At 40.8% G+C, this 19,384-nt stretch overlaps 1 protein-coding gene across 3 annotated transcripts in view; it reads left to right on the forward strand.

Annotated features, from left to right (window-relative positions):
* mfsd3 (major facilitator superfamily domain containing 3) overlaps positions 1-19,384 on the forward strand; it is a 51,184-nt gene that overhangs the window by 3,182 nt on the left and 28,618 nt on the right. For all 3 annotated transcript variants that reach the window (XM_026186813.1, XM_026186811.1, XM_026186812.1), the window contains exons 3-5: positions 9,122-9,269; positions 15,261-15,361; positions 17,973-18,082. In XM_026186813.1, coding sequence (XP_026042598.1) covers positions 9,122-9,269; positions 15,261-15,361; positions 17,973-18,082 — 359 coding nt within the window. The remainder of the gene's footprint in view (positions 1-9,121; positions 9,270-15,260; positions 15,362-17,972; positions 18,083-19,384) is intronic.

A 19,384-nucleotide genomic window follows, 5' to 3' on the forward strand; every position in this document is an offset into this window, starting at 1 on the left:
TTTCGGTGGAGTTTAATAAACTCAGTCTCGTCTGCTCCTTGCTATCTAAAATATAACAGGACACCGGAGTATATTCTCAAGCATCTCACACTTCTGATAATCAGTTGTCTGCTTGACGTTTATTCAGCTGTGTAAAAACTATAACTTTATTTCTCAGCCAAACCGATTTACTCAGGAACAAATAAAATACTAAAAAAAAAGCCAAACAGTAACATTTTTAAGTTATCTAAGTGACTTATATTACATGTTTAACCTGAGTAGCGAAAGACAGCAGTGGGTTTGAAAACGATTTGCTGGGAGTCCGGTGTTCTCACCGGCTCTAATGAGCCTTGAACCCCGGCTTGGTGCTGTTCCCAAACCAGGTGCAGATGTTTGCCGTCAGGACGCTCTCGATGGTGCAGGAGTAGAAGTTCTTGAGCACCTTCAGTGGCAGATGGAAGTCTCTAAGTCTTCTGAGGAAGAAGAGACGCTGACGGGCTTTCTTAACCAGGGTGTTGATGTGACAGGACCATGACAGGTCCTGAGTGATGTGGACACCCAGGTATCGGAAACTGTCCACTCTCTCCACTGGCGTGCCACTGATGATGAGGGGTTTGTAATTCCTCGCCTCCTTATACATGCAGTGCTGCCATCTTCTGTTTCAGTCCGTTATTACACTCTTAAATACTACTACTTATTCCTGCGTCTTCTGAGATCTTACAAAGCTTCAAACAACGCGTCGACTATCAAATCAGTCGTCGACTATGTAATCGTTACTAGTCGACTAGTCGTGGCAGCCCTACTTGCTAGTATCAAGTTAGACCTGCTTTGGCCTTTTGGAACTGTCTTAATTCTTCATTGATCTGGTTCATTAAGCTGCTGGAAATATTCCTCAGAGATTTTGGACCATATTAACTTAGTAGCATCACACAATTGCTGCAGATTTGTCAGCTGGACATGCATGATGTGAATCTCCTGTTCTACTACATCCCAAAGGTGCTCTTTTGGACTGTAATCTGGTGACTCTGGAGGGCACTTGAGTACAAAGAACTCCTTGTCATCTTCAAGAAACCAGTGTACCAAAAAGATGAGTTCACTATGGTCATATGGGTATTGACATAGTCAGTGTCAAGGTATTTTAGCCCAGAGAAGTGCTGCTCATTGGATATTTTCCCTTTTCCGACCATTCTCCATAACTTTAGACATGATTGTTTGGAAAAAAAAATCCCTGTAGATAAGCAGCTCCTGAAATACTCAGACCAGCCAGTCTGCCACCAACAACCATGACACATTCAAAGACCCTTAAATTCATTTCTTTCTGTTCACTTCAACTTCAGTAGGCTGACTCGATCATGTCTACAAGCCTAAGTTTATTGTGTTTCTGCCATATGATTGTCTGATTAGATATGTGCTAGTAAACAGTTGAACAGGTGTATCTAACAAAGTGGCCAGCGAGTCTATACTATTGCAGTGTCGGATTATTATATCAAAAAGTTTATGTATGAGTTTAGCAGTTTTCTCAGCCTTTGTATCATGTCAAAGGTAGGAAATACCTCTAACATGGTTTAACATGGTAAAAGTTGCAAGTGGAACCCGGCATGGTGGCACGGTGGTTAGCACTTTTGCCTCACAGCAAGAAGGTCCTGAGTTTAATTCCACCATCAGGTCTTTCTGTGTGGAGTTTGCATGTTCTCCCTGTGTTTGCGTGGGTTCCTCCCACAGTCTAAAGACATGCAATTTAGCTTGATTGAAAGCTCTAAATTGCCCATAGGTGTGAATGTAAGTGCGAATGGTTGTCTGTCTTTGTGTCATCCCCCACCCCCGAACCTAAAAAGGATGAGAATGGATGGATGGGTGCAAGTACAGAAACCCCACCCACCTGCTGCTCAACCTTCTGTTATTGATGAGAGGCCCATAAGCGCAAAGCTTAAAGGGAGGCTTGTTTAAGAGAATGGATGAATTGAGAGGCTGTACCAAGGCCCGGTATAGGATAAATAAGTATTAAACATAGAGCTGTATTTGATTATAATACCAATTTTAGAAATAAAAACACTTGATTTGTTTTTATTTCTTTTCTGTTCAGTCCAGTCTAACTTTCCAGAGGCAATAAAATGCAGAATTTTTAGAAACAAGCCCTTTTTCGTCCCAGTTTGAATTTCTGAAGTCGCTGCTGTGTTGATGTAGGGCCCAAAGATCACCACTAGATGTCTCTGGTGGTGTTTCTGTGAGTACTGCACTCACAAGCGCAGTGAAGAAGTTAGAGAAGTGATCCTTGCAAGGCATGTCCTGCGTGCACATTGGGAAATGGAGACGTTAGACAGATAAAGCAGTTGTTTTTAAAGTCACAGTGACACACATACAAAGTTGAGATGAAAATGCATTCTTAATTGAATGCACAGTTTTGAATTTGAACAAGTTTCTTCCAACAAGAAGCAAAGAAAAAGAAAAGAAAGGGAAAAAAATTAAAGTAGTTTTGAAATAGTTGAGCTTGTGTGTATGGGGGGAGAGAGAGTTGATGTGGCCAGAGTTTGGTGTTTGGTAGCAGAAGGGGATTATGTAAGGATTAGAGTGTCTTTGTGTCTGTGGCATTCAGAACCTGAAATGGAAGATGGCGCATCCTGGTGATGTGTGTTTCTGTGCGTGTGTTTACACTGTGCGTGGGTGGTGGGAATATAATTGTCTCCTCATATTTTCATAGTCTTGAGGTGTGTGTGTGTGTGTGTGTGTGTGTGTGTGTGTGTGTGTGTGTGTGTGTGTGTGTGTCTGTCTGTCTGTTTTGGGAGAGTGTTAAGGGTGGCTCAGTAATCGGATAAGCCCCAGCAGACGATACTACTAGACAAAATATGAAGGCTGGCTGGACCCCCTAATCTGTCTCGGGAGCATCCCCCTCCACACCCCACACTCTCTCCGTTACATAGCACACACACACACACACACACACACACACACACACACACACACACGTGCATGCCATTGGCTGATGCTAATGATAACAGCAATAAATGCCTTTGATATACATTTAAAGTCTTCTCACTTGTTAGGTTTTCATATTGGTTTGATTTAAACATCCCCCTTCTTTGCATTACAAAAAATAAATGGTTGTGTAATATTTTAGATTAGGCCTAGATGTGCCAGCATAATTGCCTATGTGAGACAGTATTGTTTTTGTTCAAGGGCTATGTGGGTATGTTTGTGTGAGACCGGTAATCTGCCTGTCTGAACCCCCAACTTCTCACACTCGCGCGCACACACACACACACACACACACACACACACACACACACACACACACACACACACACACACACACACACACACACACACACACACACATACGAACTTACACCCCTCTCCCTCATCTATCCCTAATGAACTCTGAGTTTGTGCTGCGTCCAACACTGTGGCCAATCATTGGCAGCCTTGTGTATGAACTGTGACCCCTGTGCCATCTGAGGCTACAGGCATGATGGGAGAACTGTCTGGGTAGAGCAATGGACGGAGGGAGCGAGGGGGAGGGAAGCAGACGGAGAAAATGGGGGAAAAAGCCAAAAAAAAAAAGAGACAAACAATGGTGGATATGAGTTCCAAATAAGCTCAGTGTTGGACACAAACATTTTGATGTCCTGCTGTCATCCAATATTCCCATGGTGCATTTGGTCACTTTGGTTGTTAGCAAACTTCCATGAGGTTCCTTTACATCAGTTCATTAAATATCGGATAAGCTGGAATTTGATCCATAGGAAAACACATTTAGCTAAGTCACGATACTACGAGTGCACGTGGCTAAACAAAAGAGTGTTTGGACATCAGTGTGGGTATAAGGCGAACTGATTTATTAGATACTATATGTATGTGAATGTGTTAAAGACACTAAAAGTCAGCTTTCTATCCTTGGAATACAGATGCTTTAGTGTGTATGAATAGATAAATATAGAGGAAGTTAAAATCTGATTGTGTGTCCATATAAGCACTTTTTGCTGTACAAGTGTGCCTGTGCCACCTTTATTTATAATAAGTAGAATTTTTAAATACTAAATAAATACATCAGAGCAGCAATTTGCAGTCCACCACTTGTCAAACAGAGGCCCTGTATGCTTGACAAGTGTGAACCCTGGTGACTTTCTCCAGGAAACAGCTCAGGTGTAAGGATGGATGGATGAACAGTAGAAGTGAAGCTTTGTTCCTGCTTTTAACTTTAGCATTTCCTGCTCAAAAAATGGCTTTGAGGATATATGAATTTAGGAAACATAATATGAGAAACTGCAGCAGTGTACTGTGATACAGCTCATTGGCACCATCAACTAATGCCTCCAGGATAACCACAAAGTTGCATCAATGCCTCAGCAATTTAAAAAATATATAAGGTTTGCAAGGAAAGAATTTAATGCAGCACTGCTGCATTAGATTTAGCTAGCAGATTTAGAGAAAAACTTGGAGAGAGAGTGGGGGTTATTTTCCAGAGGGAAAAGGAAGGCCTGCAGGAAGGGAGGCTGAAGGAGGGGATGAATTAATGAACAACCGCCACATGGCGCCCTGAGAAACGGAGAGCAAAATGGAAAGAGAAATAAACACATTTATCCATGGGTGCATGATCATTTTAGACATTTAAAGATATAAATCCTCCTTTTTACCACATGAACCACAGGTATTTATGATTGATTTGCCTTAATGAACTGAAATCAACATCAGCTGCCTTTATTAATTGACAACTATTGAGGATATTCCCCTGATTGCTTGAAATGCTTTAAAAACCTAAATGGAAACTGTGCAGCTGCCTTAAGATGGAAAGGATGTGCATAGTAATACTGCACTCAGAAAATAAACACAAGTGACAAGCATAAGCAGCCCAGTAATGTAGCAGGTTTGAGTTGGAGTGATGATGTATCGTTCAGTGTTCAGTGTTCGTGAGACCTACGGGCCATGGGGAACATCTGCATCGATCTGCAGGGACTTGTTTGTGTCAATAGCCTAATATACACAGGATTATATGTAATTGTGTTCAGAGAGGGTTCTGTTTACTCTTCTGTCCTGAGGGAACCCAAAGAGCTGAAGGTGTATGTGTGTGTGTTTATACCTATGTTTGTGTGTGTGAGTGTGTGTGTGAGAGAGTGTGTGTAGTGCTTTGCTGAGACATGTAGTATGTATGAACCTGTCTCCTTTTACCTTGCTTTCACCAGGGAGTGATAAAGGGTCACTAAATGTTGACTGTGTGTCCTCGGTGATCTCTCCTGGACCTGCTCTGCCAGCTCTTTTGTTTAAGGTGCAGCATGAATGTCAGCATTTCACCCCAATGTCCTCGTTGACCTTTTCCCCTCATCTCAAGCTTATCTGTCTGTGATCCCTATACGTATAACCAGTTATCCCCCGTCTGCTGCAAACACGCTTATACAGACAACCGAGAGGCTTAACTCTTTCCCCCATAAAGTTGACATTTGATGACCTGCCCTATATCCTTAATGACGCTTCTAGATATTTCTGTATATTTCAATAAATACGTGGTTTAATGACCAATAGTTTTCAGGTTTTTCCAAGGCTAGCCGATGCACTTCTCATGGACACACAGTCATTTTCTATAAGCAGGCCTGACATCTGACAGAAACCTCTCAGTTCAGAAGAGAGCTTCAAAGGTTATTCCTAGTAGACTTTTAAGGGGGTAAAGAGTTAAGGAAAAGTTGACCAGTTCAGTGAGAAAATCTCTGTTATGCATATTTTGGGCCCACTTGTCCTGCTTGATCTGATCACTTTTATCCTATGATGGCATGTTTTTGTCATCTGTTCTCCATCCATAGGGCACATGGGTTCACTGAATGGTTTTGATATCTATCAGAATGATATGAGTCATCAGTGTCATCGATCAATGCCAGGTTTTGTATTTTTGTTATTCGTTTGTGCACTGGCACTTGCTAGCCACCCACCCTGATTCATACTGTGTGCCCCAAAAAACAACAGTGTTACTGCTCCTGATGAAAGAGAGGAAAAGACACACCGGGGAGCTTATTTCCCACTTCCAGCACAAAGAGAAATAACAAAGTATACCAGCAGGAGAGCTTTGTTGTCTGCTGTAATTAACAGAAGTGGACAGATATCAGCTGGACAGCTAAAACAGTATTATGTCATAACATTTGCCTGGCTCTTTTTGATTTCTTCCAACTTCTTTATGTATGTTTAAAGTAGCTCATCTGTCTGTCCTGTACTCTTCACCTACAGTTTTTCTCTCACGGCCACTCACACCAAGAGCTAAAAATTTGAGGAGACATGATAAACTGTCATATGAATGCAATATTGATGGTAATAATTTCATGCTTTGATGAGAAAACAAAACATTCTCTTGCTTATCAAGAGATCGTTGCTTATCCCAGAGATCATTGTCCATCTGCACCACCCTACTATAGGGCACTTTTTAAATTAGTAGAATAAACAGAGCTTCCTTCATGCTGTCACTCTTAATGTTAAATAATGCTGTCTTTCTGCTCTCTCTGTAAACACTTTTCTTTGAGCCTGCCATTCCTCCTCTGTTTCCTCTTCACTAACCTCCTAACATTGTCTCTGTTCATCTGCCCCTCCTCCTCTTCCTCTGTCTCTAGCAGTCTCCATCCCTGTCCTATCTCTCCAGTCATGTTTAACTCATATCATTTTATGTATTTTATGTATTTGCCCTTTTCACCTATTTCTTTCTTCGTCCTTTTTTTCTTTTTTTTGTATTCCTGTTTTCTCTTAGTTTTTCACCTTTTCTTTATTTCTCCCTCCTCACTTTCTTCTTCTCTTGCCATCTCTCTCCTTCAGTCTTGTTCCATTCGTTCTGATTTTCCCTCCACTCTGTTTAATCTTAGCGGATGTTTAATGAAATCCCTGCTGAAATGGACAATTGTTGCTTTGAGAATATTTATAGAAAGGAATAATCAGCCTTGTTTTGTGTGTGTGTGTGTGCGTGCCTGCATGTTACCACCCCTTCCCCCCTTTAAAGAAATAATTAGTTGAAGGCAGGACTGTGAAAGCTCTGAGCTTTGAGCTGAACAACAGACAGACAGGCACAGGAGCGCAGAACCATGGGTAAACAACTCTGGCATCATGGGTACTGCTGCTGCCAGTGTTTACTTTATTATGACTAACATGGTTATTGCTCAGTTGATGCAACTCAGAACAGTTCAGCACAGAGGATGACAGATTAAAATGTGAGTAATGCACAGACATCACCCACGGAGTGCGTGGACTGAAAGGATTTTACTGTTTTTTGTAGAAATTTGCTGCTATACCGTTTAAGTTGCACTTGACCGCTGAAAAAAATGTGCCATACTGTAATAAACAATAAATTCCTGTGTCACTGTTCATGAGTGTAATCTCTATAAGATACCAATGATCAAAACTAATATGATCTCCAGTGTTTTGGTTTTTTTCCTCACGAGGTGCATTAAAGTTCAAGGATTTTAATGTCTGCAGCATCGTTGTTACCACTCATTTACTCAGATTTTCCCTTTTCGCCACCGTTTAATTGCTTTGACTGCAGTAAAATATGGCTTGGGTTTTCTTTGTTTGTTTGGGGGGTTTTTTGTTTTGTTTTTTACAACCAGCACTCAAAAATATTTACTTTATCAGGATGTAGAAAAAGGGAAAGCATCATGTCTTTACATTTGTGTGGCGGGAACCCAAAAACATTCTGCTCTGAATCTGAATTTGCTCCTTGAAGAATTGTCAAAATTGTTCTGAATCCATTCTATAATTAGTCAAACTTTTTTAGATTTATTGTAAAAATAGTTTTGAAATAGTGAGACATTGATTAATTTTTAGTGATGCATCAGTGTAATATTATTTTTCCTTAATTATTATTATTATTTATGCACAAGTTCTGGATATCCTTTGTGAAATTTAAACTTCTGGTTTTATGTGTTGTTAGTACATGTGACTTATTCATTTCAAGTTAGCAATATAAATCAACCACTATTAAAATCTGCACATTTTATGGGGTTTCCCTCCTTTGTGTGATGTAAGAAACCTTTTTAGATTTGCTGCAGTGGCAGTTCTTGGGTCAGTTTCGCATATTTTCTGAAGCACTAAACAACAAATATTTTACAGTCAAACACTTTTGTTTTAGAAGTAATCCTTTCTGACTAAATGACCTTTCAGGACAAGCTCGAACATGGTCATTCCCATCTCTGATAACCATATGCAAATTTCCAGCAGTAAAATATGAGTGACAGAGGAGGGAGACGTGGAGAATCCACGTTTCCTTCCCCGAATTTCCGCAGGCTTGTCACACCGCTGTTTCGGCAGTGACACTCTAATTCCGCTGCTGCACTCCCTACCTAGCTCCTCGGCTTTCTCTTATTATTTTTTTCATTTCAGTCTGTTTCATCTGTCTTTTTCCCCCCCCTCGTTCTCTATTTTTGTTTGTCTCCTGGCTGACTGAGTGAGTGAGTCGTCGGTTGTGTTGTGTCGTATTTGACAGCAGTCTGGGAGCCAAGCTGTCACTCATACAGCTCCTTGGTCCCACTGTCTTTCTGAAGTCAGTCTCCATTAATATAATAATGGCGTATAGTCGGCACCACTGAATATTTTACTGTAATGTTCAGCAGAACATTACCCCCACACTCAATACCACACAGAGAAAGTCTTACTGCCTGACAGAAACTTTTTATTTTGACTGAAAGGTCTTTGTGCGGTCTGTTTCATCTGTGGAAGTTTCTGTGTTTTTGTTGTGTTTTCCTTTTTGTGCTTTAGGAAAAGTGCTAGGCCCCCGTTTGATAAAGTGACTGAGGGTATTCTTTTTCTTGTCAGGCATCTATTATTGACACTTTCCAGGAATAGGCCTGGGTGCGCCACATGTTCCGCATTTGATTCTGCAGTCGTCATCCCAGGAAAACCATGTTTTATTTTTCAGTGTTGCAGGCTAAACAGTTTGATACAGCACCCTCATAATATTTGACTGTGATTGGAATAGGCATGTGTATTCAGAAAGTGTCTCTTATATTTACCGTTGGTGAAAATAGCAATGCTTAGTCAGATGTATACGGTAGATAATGCGTCTTTTACTCATTGTATCCTACAACCCCTAAACCACCACCCTGACCCTTCACCCATTTTAATTCATCATTCATTTGGACGTCTTCTTCTTGTCCACCTCTGTCTACTATCACTGTGTATGCAGGTGAGCAGGGTGCAGTAACCATGTTTCCTCTGTTCCTGTTGGATCACCACATGACTGCCAGGGAGCTCGGCTTCTGGAACGGCGTCATCGCCATGGGTTTCTCCATCTGCGGATCGTCCCTGGGAGGCCTGCTGCTCGCTCAGTTTAGGTAGCCTTCATCAGCACCATCATTTATCACTGGTTTCACCATGGCCTTTCTGTGGCAGAAATATTTTGTGACTCTTTTAAGTGGTCTCACTTTGCAAAACCCTTCAATTTAAGTGGCGTCTTTGGGGGGTGTTTGCCCTTGAAAAATGTGTAAAATGCCTGTGAAAAACTTTAAATTGCATGTTACTAACTCCACATTCTTCATGAAACTGTGTAATAGTCACCTGGGCTTGAAACTAAGATATTTAATCATGAACTAACCTGGCAGGTAGGTTTCTTCAGTTAATCGATTATTTAATATCAAGTGCTAAAGAGTACTGAAAAAAGTCCATCACCATCAATCCAAGAAGACATTGCAAAATCACTTTCTTATAGGTCTATCCATTTCTGTTATATAGTACTGTGCACTTTTTAAAGTGGTCTTGAACAATAGTTCTTTGGGTTTTCTGAAGGTCTATAAAATGTTTCTTGGGACATTGACTGCTTTGTCATTCATTTTCGGTCTCGTCCTTGAACCTGACCATTTTCAGAGTATGTTGTTGGGGTTTCTTATTTTTGTTTAGTTGTTTTTTGTTAAGCCACATAACACTGTCCCCTGAATCATTCATACATAAAAAAGACTCCTTACTCAAGAGATGAACCTGTAATTTTTCTATACATAACAGACAACTGTAGCAAAGAACCAATTTTAAATTGTAGCTTTAGGTACTTTGTTACAAGCAGGCTGTACCAAAAACACATAATTTTTACCCATTTCTTTCTTTGAATCCAAGAATAAACTGCAGAGATAATAGTTTGATAGGCACCAACAAGGCTATTCTGTTGTTTCAAAAATTGGAGGTGAAGATTTGATTTACTCTCTAAACAAAAATCTTAAACTATTACTAATGTAGTCAGAAAATACACAAAAACCACTGTAGATTCAAGTTTAAATTGCATAAAAGAGTTTATTGAAAAGCAGTTCCAATAAACCCAAAGCTCAGACAAAAAAGAGACAAAAATGCCCTGGGGGATGCAAACAGTAGACAAACAAAATCAAACCCTATTAAAGACAGACACACCGGGCGGTAGGAGGGGGGGTCTTAATTTATAGAGAATGGCCTACTGTGCCCTCCCCCTCCTGCCTCCATTCTAGCAGGTATTCAGCTCTAATAAAATGGTACTCTCTCGTTTGTAGTTTATTACTTTTAGCTAGGTCAGACTTCAACGTCATACTATTTGTCAAAACATTCCCCTTTGAAGAACCCATTCCCTTTTGATGTAGCCATGTGTTCTCATGATCACCATCCGATGAGCCCAGGTGTTAGTCTTGTTGGATGGGTTTCACATCTGGTGTCCAAGCATAACGCACACACAAAACAATCACCTCTTTAGTGCAGATACTTGAGCACAACATGTCGCTAACTTGTGCTCTGAACACTATGCATGTTGTGAGAGTACAGTACTGGGCCATTATATGGAAACTAAAGTAAAGTGTCCTATAGTGCTAATCTTTTATAATACTCCAGTATTTATTGTAAATTTATAATGACTTTGAGTATTTCCAGTGTTAATTACTTTTTAGTGTTTACTTCAGTAAAACTGAGACAAAATAATAGTCCAGTAAACACACTAATTAACTAAGGATGGTGAAATAAACAGTAGTAATACTTTTCACAGTATGCAGTGTTGCATAGGCCAGAGTGGTTTCATAACGTGAAATATCAAACAATTCTCAAAGAGCTATTAGCCTTAAAAATTGTGCTTTGTGTGTATGTAGTGAGTCCTTAAAAATTTGAGGAAACTGGTGAAAAAGTTCACTTCACTTGTTTCACCTACTGTTCACTGAAGCTTTATCAGAAAGGGTCTAAGTGGAAGAGTGGCTGTCAAGAAATTACTTACCCACCATTATTCGTCTGTGATTTTGTGTGCACTGACTGTCTCCTTTACTTCTCTATCTCATGTTTTAAGCCTCGTATCACTCTTTATATGGTTTGCAGTAATTTAAGTAAACACTGCCTTGTTTGAGAGCATGGGAACCCTCTCTCTGGAGCGTGGACATGAGCAGCAAATCCATCAGACAAACACTGATGTGTGCAAAGACACAATGCAAACACACACACAAGGACCCCTCAAGTTTGACACAATATCCACCTAGTTTTTTTTAATTGTCACCTTTACAGACAGGTATAAGATGCTAGACTTTCTGCTACAGGTGACAGACAGGTACCTGTTAGAACATTCAATTGTAAATTACAACAGTTTGAGATGAATAAACATTGTCAGGGGTGGGATTACATCAGGGATCTGCTCTTAGCCCTTACTTGTTTCCAATAGTGATGAATAGGTTAACAGAGGAGTCAGGAAGGAAGACTGTGCGCTATGGTCTTTATAGATGGTAATGGTGATCTGTAGTTAGAGTAGGGAAGAGGTGGAAGATAGACTTCAGAGGTAAAAGTATGCTCTGGAGAAAAGAAGAATGAAAGTCAGAAGCAAGACAGAATGCTTATGGAATGGAGAAGGGTAGTAAAGGAGTTTGAATACCTGGAATCAACCGTCCAAAGCAATGGACAGTAGTTCACAAGAGAGGTAAAGAAGAGAGTGCAGGAAAGGTGGGGTGGGTGGAGACGAGTGTTAGTGGTGATGTATGACAGAAGGAAAGTGGCAAGTGAAGGTTTGCAAGATGTTAGCAAGACCATCTATGATGTATGGATTGGAGATGGTGACACTAACAAAAAGAAAGGTGGTAGAGTTGAAGATACTCAGCTTTTCACCGGGAGTGACCAGAATGGATAGGATTAGAAACAAGTACATCAGAGGGACAGCTTAGATGCAGTTTGGAGACAAAAAGGGGCAAGATGGTTTAGGCATGTATAGAGTACAGATACTGGATAAGATTAAGTTGCCTGGCAGGAGGAAAAGAGGAAGACCACAGAGAAGATTTGTGGCTGTGGTGAAGGAGGACATGTGGAGGGTTGGTGTGACAGAAGAGGATGCTAGGAATGGGGTGAGATCAGGTGAGATGGAGGAAGATGATCCACTCTGGTGACTCTTGAAGGGAGGAGCCAAAAAAGTAATCTATAAAACTTTTTAAAGATTCGTAAAGTTATGAGATTTGTTAATTACTGTTTATACCAAAAACCTTTTCAGGAAAAAAAACAAAACCTGTCAATCTTACAATAATAAAAAAAGACAAATTTCCATAGACTCTGGTGTATTTGAATAAACATCTTTTGTGTTAATAATATGATTTTTAAACATTTTCCATGTTAAATACAGATGACATAAAATTGTGCCATTTGCACCTGACCACAGTTATGTAAGATTATTCGATCTGCCTATAGAATCACTTTGTAGGACGGCCCTGCCTATGGCCATTGTGATGCGATGGGAACTGTGACTAACAACAATACCTGGACAGAGGATATTATGTTAGTTCCCACTCCATGCAGTGATGTAGTCTTAATATAAATCCTTATTCTTGCTATTAATTCACATCTTTGCTGATTAGAACATTCTGCACCTATGTGCATAAAGTAATTAGCATATGTTAGATGTACATGGTATAATGACGAGCTAATGGATAAGCAAAGTCTCTGTTGCCCTGTTTTGTTATCTGCGTCAGTGCTGTATGAGTGTGTTTGCTTGCCTGTTTGTTGACATGTATCAGTTGCCATGTGCTCTCTCTTATGTCAGTCTGTTTGTCCTTTTTCTTCCACTTGGATTCCAGGCTTTCTCCACTTGTCAGGTGACACTAGCAAACACAAAGAAAGCCTCCAAAGGCAAAAATTTCTTTTTTTTTTTTTTTTTTAGGGAAAGTGCTTTCAAAAGATGTCATTGTCATACTTTGGCTTTTGATCTTTCACTCTCCCTCTCCATTTCACACCTATGTAACTTGTAAAGGCGGTAAAATCTTCACACCCTCACAACACAGAGAATACTCTCTAAATGTGTTATTTTGCACAAGATAGACAGATTTAGCCTGGAAATTATACCTTTAAATTTGTACAAGCCATCAATTTCATCTTTTTTTCATCTTCAATCTTTTTTTCATTTTGCAAGGTTTTGCACTGACCCAAAATATACTTAGTAAGTATTCTTGGTGATGTTTTAGGTTTAAAACCATTGTACAATAAAATTCAAAGACTGTACATTGGGAAATAAATCACTGGCTTCATCCAGTCTCAAACTGTCTTCCCCTGAAATGTATAGTAGTAATTTATTTGAACTGTGTGTAAAGCTCTGGGTTTGAGCGTGGGGGTTGCACATTCTCCCTGTCCCTGTGTGGGTTCTTTGCAGGTACTGTGGTTCTAGTTTTGTCTCATCCGACCAAAGGATGGCCTCCAGTCTGCATAATCTTTTTCCGGGTTGTCCTTGACATGCTTCACTCTGGCTTGAAAGTGTGTCTTCTGCAAAAGTGATGTTTTTACTGGATTCTCACAGTCCATTCCTGTACAGGTGGAGTGAATATTTCGTATAATCATCTCCTGTTTTGTGAGAATCAAGAATTCTTTTTCTCAAGTATGAACTGTTTTTCTTTTATTTTTGGTATGATGCTTTCTCATGTGACCGCTGAAGATAACCCCTTAGTTTTAACTTGATTTTACAAGCTGTGAGAATTAAAAAGTGAAATCACATCATTGCACAGCAGTGGTTTGTGCCTGTGGGTCTGTTATGACAAATGTGTAGTAGATTCAGTGTTAAAACTAGTTTCTGATTGTACGTACACTCAGCTCCTCCACTTGGTTACTACTTCTCATCACCTGCACGTACACACACATACGCACACACAGAAAGGGCTGTTAGTTAGGCTGGGCTGTTGTTCCTCCTCTAAAAGCTCCGTTGGAAGGTATATCCTCACTACCATCAGAAACGGCTGAGTGGTCAGTGAGTGACCCCCTTTACAACTGCCCCCCTGCAACCTGAGAACGTAGTTATTCTTATCTGGGCCTGGCCCGTGTGAGGTGGCAGCCAGGGAGGTTTCTTTTTCTCACACACACACATCCCTCAGCATCTCTTGAGAGCGCGTGATATGAAAGGCTGTCATTGAGAAGGGAGGCAAAGGAGCAACAGAGAGAAGAATGTCTTTAGCATGTGAATGATGCAGGATTGGTTTTCCAGTAGAGAGGTAAGGAAACGCTGGGTGCAGGGGGAAGAGAGAGCCAGATAAAGATACAGGGAAGAGTGAAAGAAGAAAGAGGGGGGGTCTTGAACAGAAATAAAAATACATTTAAATTAAAAGAGTTTATGGCATCAACTTGGGTTTTAGGTTTTGAGATGTTTTGAAACGCACAGGTTTTAATCCATTAATCATGTAATCAAATAACTTATCAATATAGTCGATAGCTCCGCTGGAAAATATAATCACGACAGCCCTGGTACAGATCTATTTGGGAACCATTATTTCTCCTCGTTTCCGGTCACATTTATACTGGCAGACATGTTTAAAGAGTCTGTCTGAATATGAAAGATAAATTCAGATTTTCTTACCTAACTAAATCAGATAACCTGTTTTGTGTGTCCCTTTCTTTCTCACAACCTTTTTTTAAAACACATAAATAATTACATGCAAAAAAACCCCATAAACACACACACAGTCCCTTGAGTGGCAGGTATCCTCTGAGTGATTGGCATTGTTAATCCCTGATGTCACACAACAGTGTGAGTGCGTGTGTGTGTTTTTATGTATGTTAACAGTGATTAATTATCTTTCTCATGCTGGGGATCTCCTTAGGTTATTGATTACGTCATGAACCAGACCCACAGGGGGATGATTTTCTTGCACTAACAGGGAATCAATTAGTGTCTGGGGACTTGTTTACTTATGCACGTGCACGTATGTAACTGTGTGCGCGCGTGCGTCTGTGAAATGCGAAGAAACAAACAAAGTGTCTCTAAATTTAATGATATTAGCTTGGAGTGGCTTTCATCAGGTATCACACTGCTCATCAATACACTTAAAAGTTAGTTAACAGCTCTTTGATGATCTTCTTGTTTGCTGGTTTTTCCTCAGCATCGGGGCCCTGATGCGGCGCGTGTTTGTGTTGCGAACAATCAGCATGGTCTTCCAGAGTTCTCTGCTCACTGTCCTCGAACCATCACCGCTCATGAAAGGTGAGAAGCAAACCCACAATAAGACAATGGTCACAAAGTAAATGATTTCAAAATATTTTAACAAATGCTACAATTCTGGATTATTTAGTCCGGTTTATGTTTGGTGCTCTGATGTAAATATGACAGAAGCGGGCAATGAAAACAAAGAGCTACATGTTTGGTCATCATGTCAATGAGCATATATGCAGTAATCAAATAAACAAGTGTTAATACTCACTGACCCGTATTAACCTAGAATCTTTATATTCTTTGTTTTAAGAATTGTGAATGGCAGTGAATAATATCACACACACACCAAACACAGTGAAGCTACAAAGCCTAACAGTGGCCACAGTTACAGTTTTATCAGCAGGGAATGAAGTCAGCAAAAATAATGCTGTTCAGTGCTTATGGCAGGCTCAGCAAGACACAAGCAATGATAGTCCCCAGGTTTACTGCAATGCTATTGTTTTATGGTATTTCTGCTAGTGCATTTAGGTTCTGGATATGTGTAAAATGAGTGTTAGTTCTGTGGTTAAGCAGCTGATATTTATTTATTTATTTGTTTCTTTGTTTGTTTATAGTGACAGTGACAGGAAAGTAACTTGATATTGAGGTTAAGTAAGACTTCGGTAGCAGGGTTTTACATTAGACATTTGTTGTGACAGGATAAGATGTAAATCTTTCAGTAGATTCATTCAGATATAATGCATTTCCATGTGCACTTGAAGCTGACCTGTAGTCATTGGCCTAACACGTCATCGCTCCAGTCGGATATATAACAAGAGACGTTTAGAAGTAGGGCTTCCAAAACCTTCTTCTTTAAACTGGCAATTTGTATAGTGTGTGGTAGGAGTGACAGGTGGGTCTGAAGTGAGGGGTGCGATTACATCAGGGATGGACCCTGAACCCCTTCTTGTTTCCAGTGGTGATGGACAGGCTAACAGATGAAGTTAGCTGGAGCCTATGGAGAGACTGTGATGTCTCCAAATAACATTGTGCTCTGTAGTGAAAGTAGAGAGCTGATGGATGAGAGCCTGGTTAGGTGGAAGTGTGCTCTGAAGAGAACAGAAGTGAAAGTCAGCAAAAGTAAGACAGAATACATGTGTATGAATGAGAGAGAGAGACAGGTATAATGATTTTAAATATCTCAAGTCAACCCTCCAAAGCAACAGACGGTACAGAAGAAAGGTGAAAAAGAGGGTGCAGGCAGGTTGGAGTGGATGGGGGAAAGTGTCAGGGGTGATTTGTGACAGGTGAGGGCAGCAAGAGGGAAAGGAAAGGCTTGCAACTTGGTAGTGAGTCCTTTTATGATGTGTAGTTTGGAGATGGCGGCCCTGACAGAAAGACAGGTGCCAGGTGCTTAGTGACCAGGATGGACAAGATTAGAAATGAGGATATCAGAGAGACAAGGGTGAGATGGTTTTGGCATGTGCAGAGGAGGGATAGTGGGATTATTGGACAAAGGATGCTGAACATGAAGCTGCCAGGCGGGAAGAAAAGAGGAAGATTCGTGATGTAGTCAAGGAGGACATGCAGAGTGTTGGAGTGACGGAAAAGAATGCAAGGGGTTAGATGGAGGCGAACAATCCTATTGGGATCCCTTAATGGGAGCAACTAAAATAGGAAGATTGGGGAAAAGAGAGTTGTTGAAATCATGAATGACTACAATATAAAATGTTTGAGATTTTGAACACTTTTTGTGTCAGCTGTATGACAAGTGAAGAACCCTTAGAAGGAAAAGTGGGTCAAGTTTGAAAGGTCAAACTTTGGATGTAAAGCCTGGTACTAATGTCACTGGCAGTTTCAAATGCTGTTAGACCTTGTGTTAACCAGTGGCCTATAGTTCAAGCGTTCAGTCTTAATGCATGACGTGGAGGACATCTGTAGGAGAGGTCTCCCTCCAGACAGTTATTCATTTATTAATGTCTGAATGACACATCTGATTGCGCTGAACAGCCGGTCGGGATTCACATTCACACCATTCATCTCCTCCTGAGCCTGTCTCTTACCCTATCAAGCTTCTCCAACTCAAAGTAGAGGCATCTCCCGCCTCCATTTTAAACCCAGAACAAAGATTTCAGGAAAACTTGACTAAAAACCCTCAAAACAGAAAAAAAACATTCAGTTTCAGATTTTTCAATATTACATGATAACCCTCCGCTTCCCGTTCTTCCAGTCTGATCAGTCGGTGTATCTTTTTGACTCCACCAGTCTTATGTCGCTGACTGAAGAGTCTTGCTCGGCAAAAACTCTGGCGGCTTGAGTGAATAATTCAGTGTTAGTGGGAGCAGAGACAGATAGGCTCTGTGGTTCCTCTGTTTCCCCACTAACACTGCTCTGCCACTTCCCCTCAGAGGATACACTACATGTGTTTTGGGGACTGGGACTGAGGGGGGGGAGCTGCACTTCAGCAGATTACCGTTTCTCGCTGCTTTGTCTCTCTGCTTTCACTTTAACATAGAATTGTAAAGTGAGTAGTGTAGCAGAGAAAACAACGTGTAAAGCTGCAAGCTTTCTGCCTGCTTTCAGAAAAGGAACTGCTGGGTTTTCTGTTGTCTTATTGTAGTTAGACTCAGATGCGTCAAGGCTGGTTTTGATCCATTTTACTTGCGTGTGTGTGCTTTCTCAGGTATGGCAGTCTTGAGCATGAGTGTTCAACACTTCCTGGGTGGTCTCATCACCACGCTCACCTTCACTACCATGATGCATTGCACTCAGAGGGCCGAGGAAAGCATTCAGGTAAAAAGGAGTTCTGTCCATTCCCGCCAACAAGCTCATTAACTAGCCCAGGGCTGCTTTCATGTACAAGTTTTGCTCTGTTGTCATCATCTTTTTTAATGTTTATTGCGTTGTGCTTTACTGTTAGGTCTCCTGTGGCTCAACAAGCCAACAATACAGTCTTTTCATTGTTTTCACCCTCTGTCTTCCCCCCCCCCCAACCACCTCTGTTTAGGTTAAATTATGTAATGTTAGCTCATTTCCTTTGGTTGTCAAAGTGATGCTGGAGAGGGAAATCTTTCAGCATTAAGTGCCATACCTTTTGTCACCTGTACCTGTCAGTTTTCATCAGCTGTTTCCACCTGGAAAATGTCAAGTTTCAGCAGCCCCAGTTTCCTTGCATTGCTGGCCCCCTTGCTGACATTGTCCCTCCTACTGCCTGTCTCTTTGTCATTCTCTAGTCTTTTAAACGCTCTCTTTTCCAACTCTGAATTTTTTCCTCTCCTTGCTCATTTTCTCCTCTTTGACATAACTCCTTTTGTCCCCGTCGTATCTGGGCCAGCGTTGCCTGGAGGTGATCGTTTTTCACACAGCCATTCAGACGTCACTCAGTCAATCTCTGAAGGTGACAAATTATCATTTAAATTGCTGTCAGTCCTAAAGTGAAAAAGAAAGATGAAGGGGAAAAAAATCACAAGCTGAAGCACAGACACCAGGATCCAGTTATGAAATTTAACTTAATGAAAGGAGAGAGAACAAGTACAGCATTTCACAAGGAGAGCAGAGGTTAATCTGAGAGATTCTCATGACACAGACTGGCTGTTTTTCTTTGTAGTGTCGGTGTGGGATTTTGGTCTGTGTGTACATACATGAGAGGAGAGCATTAGCTCACCTGCGCTTGGTGTGTAAATGTGTGCGTTACTGAAGGTAGTGCTATCCAGTAACAGAAAACTGATACTGTGAGTGCTTGTTAACGATCCCCAGGAGAAAGAAACCGAATCCGTTAAACAAGTTGCTCAGAATAAAGGCACTTCACTTAACTGTGGTTACACAGGCTCTCAGAGCGCTCTACCTCAGCCTGCAGACCACAGACCCCACTCACCACTCATCAGATTCTGATATGATTTTCAGTCTTTGTTTTTTTCCAGTGAGAAATGCCCTCAGCTGATTTAGTGAGCATGGTCCATTCTCCAAAATCTAAAAAAAAAGTCATAAATAAGAAAAGAAAAGACGGTAGTGAACTGCAGAGTAGAGTAGGGCGATATGGCCAAAAATATTTATCACGATATATATTTGAAAATTTGCGATAACGATATAACTGAC

This window comes from Astatotilapia calliptera, chromosome 12 (assembly GCF_900246225.1).
Source record: "Astatotilapia calliptera chromosome 12, fAstCal1.2, whole genome shotgun sequence".
Classification (NCBI taxonomy): domain Eukaryota; kingdom Metazoa; phylum Chordata; class Actinopteri; order Cichliformes; family Cichlidae; genus Astatotilapia; species Astatotilapia calliptera.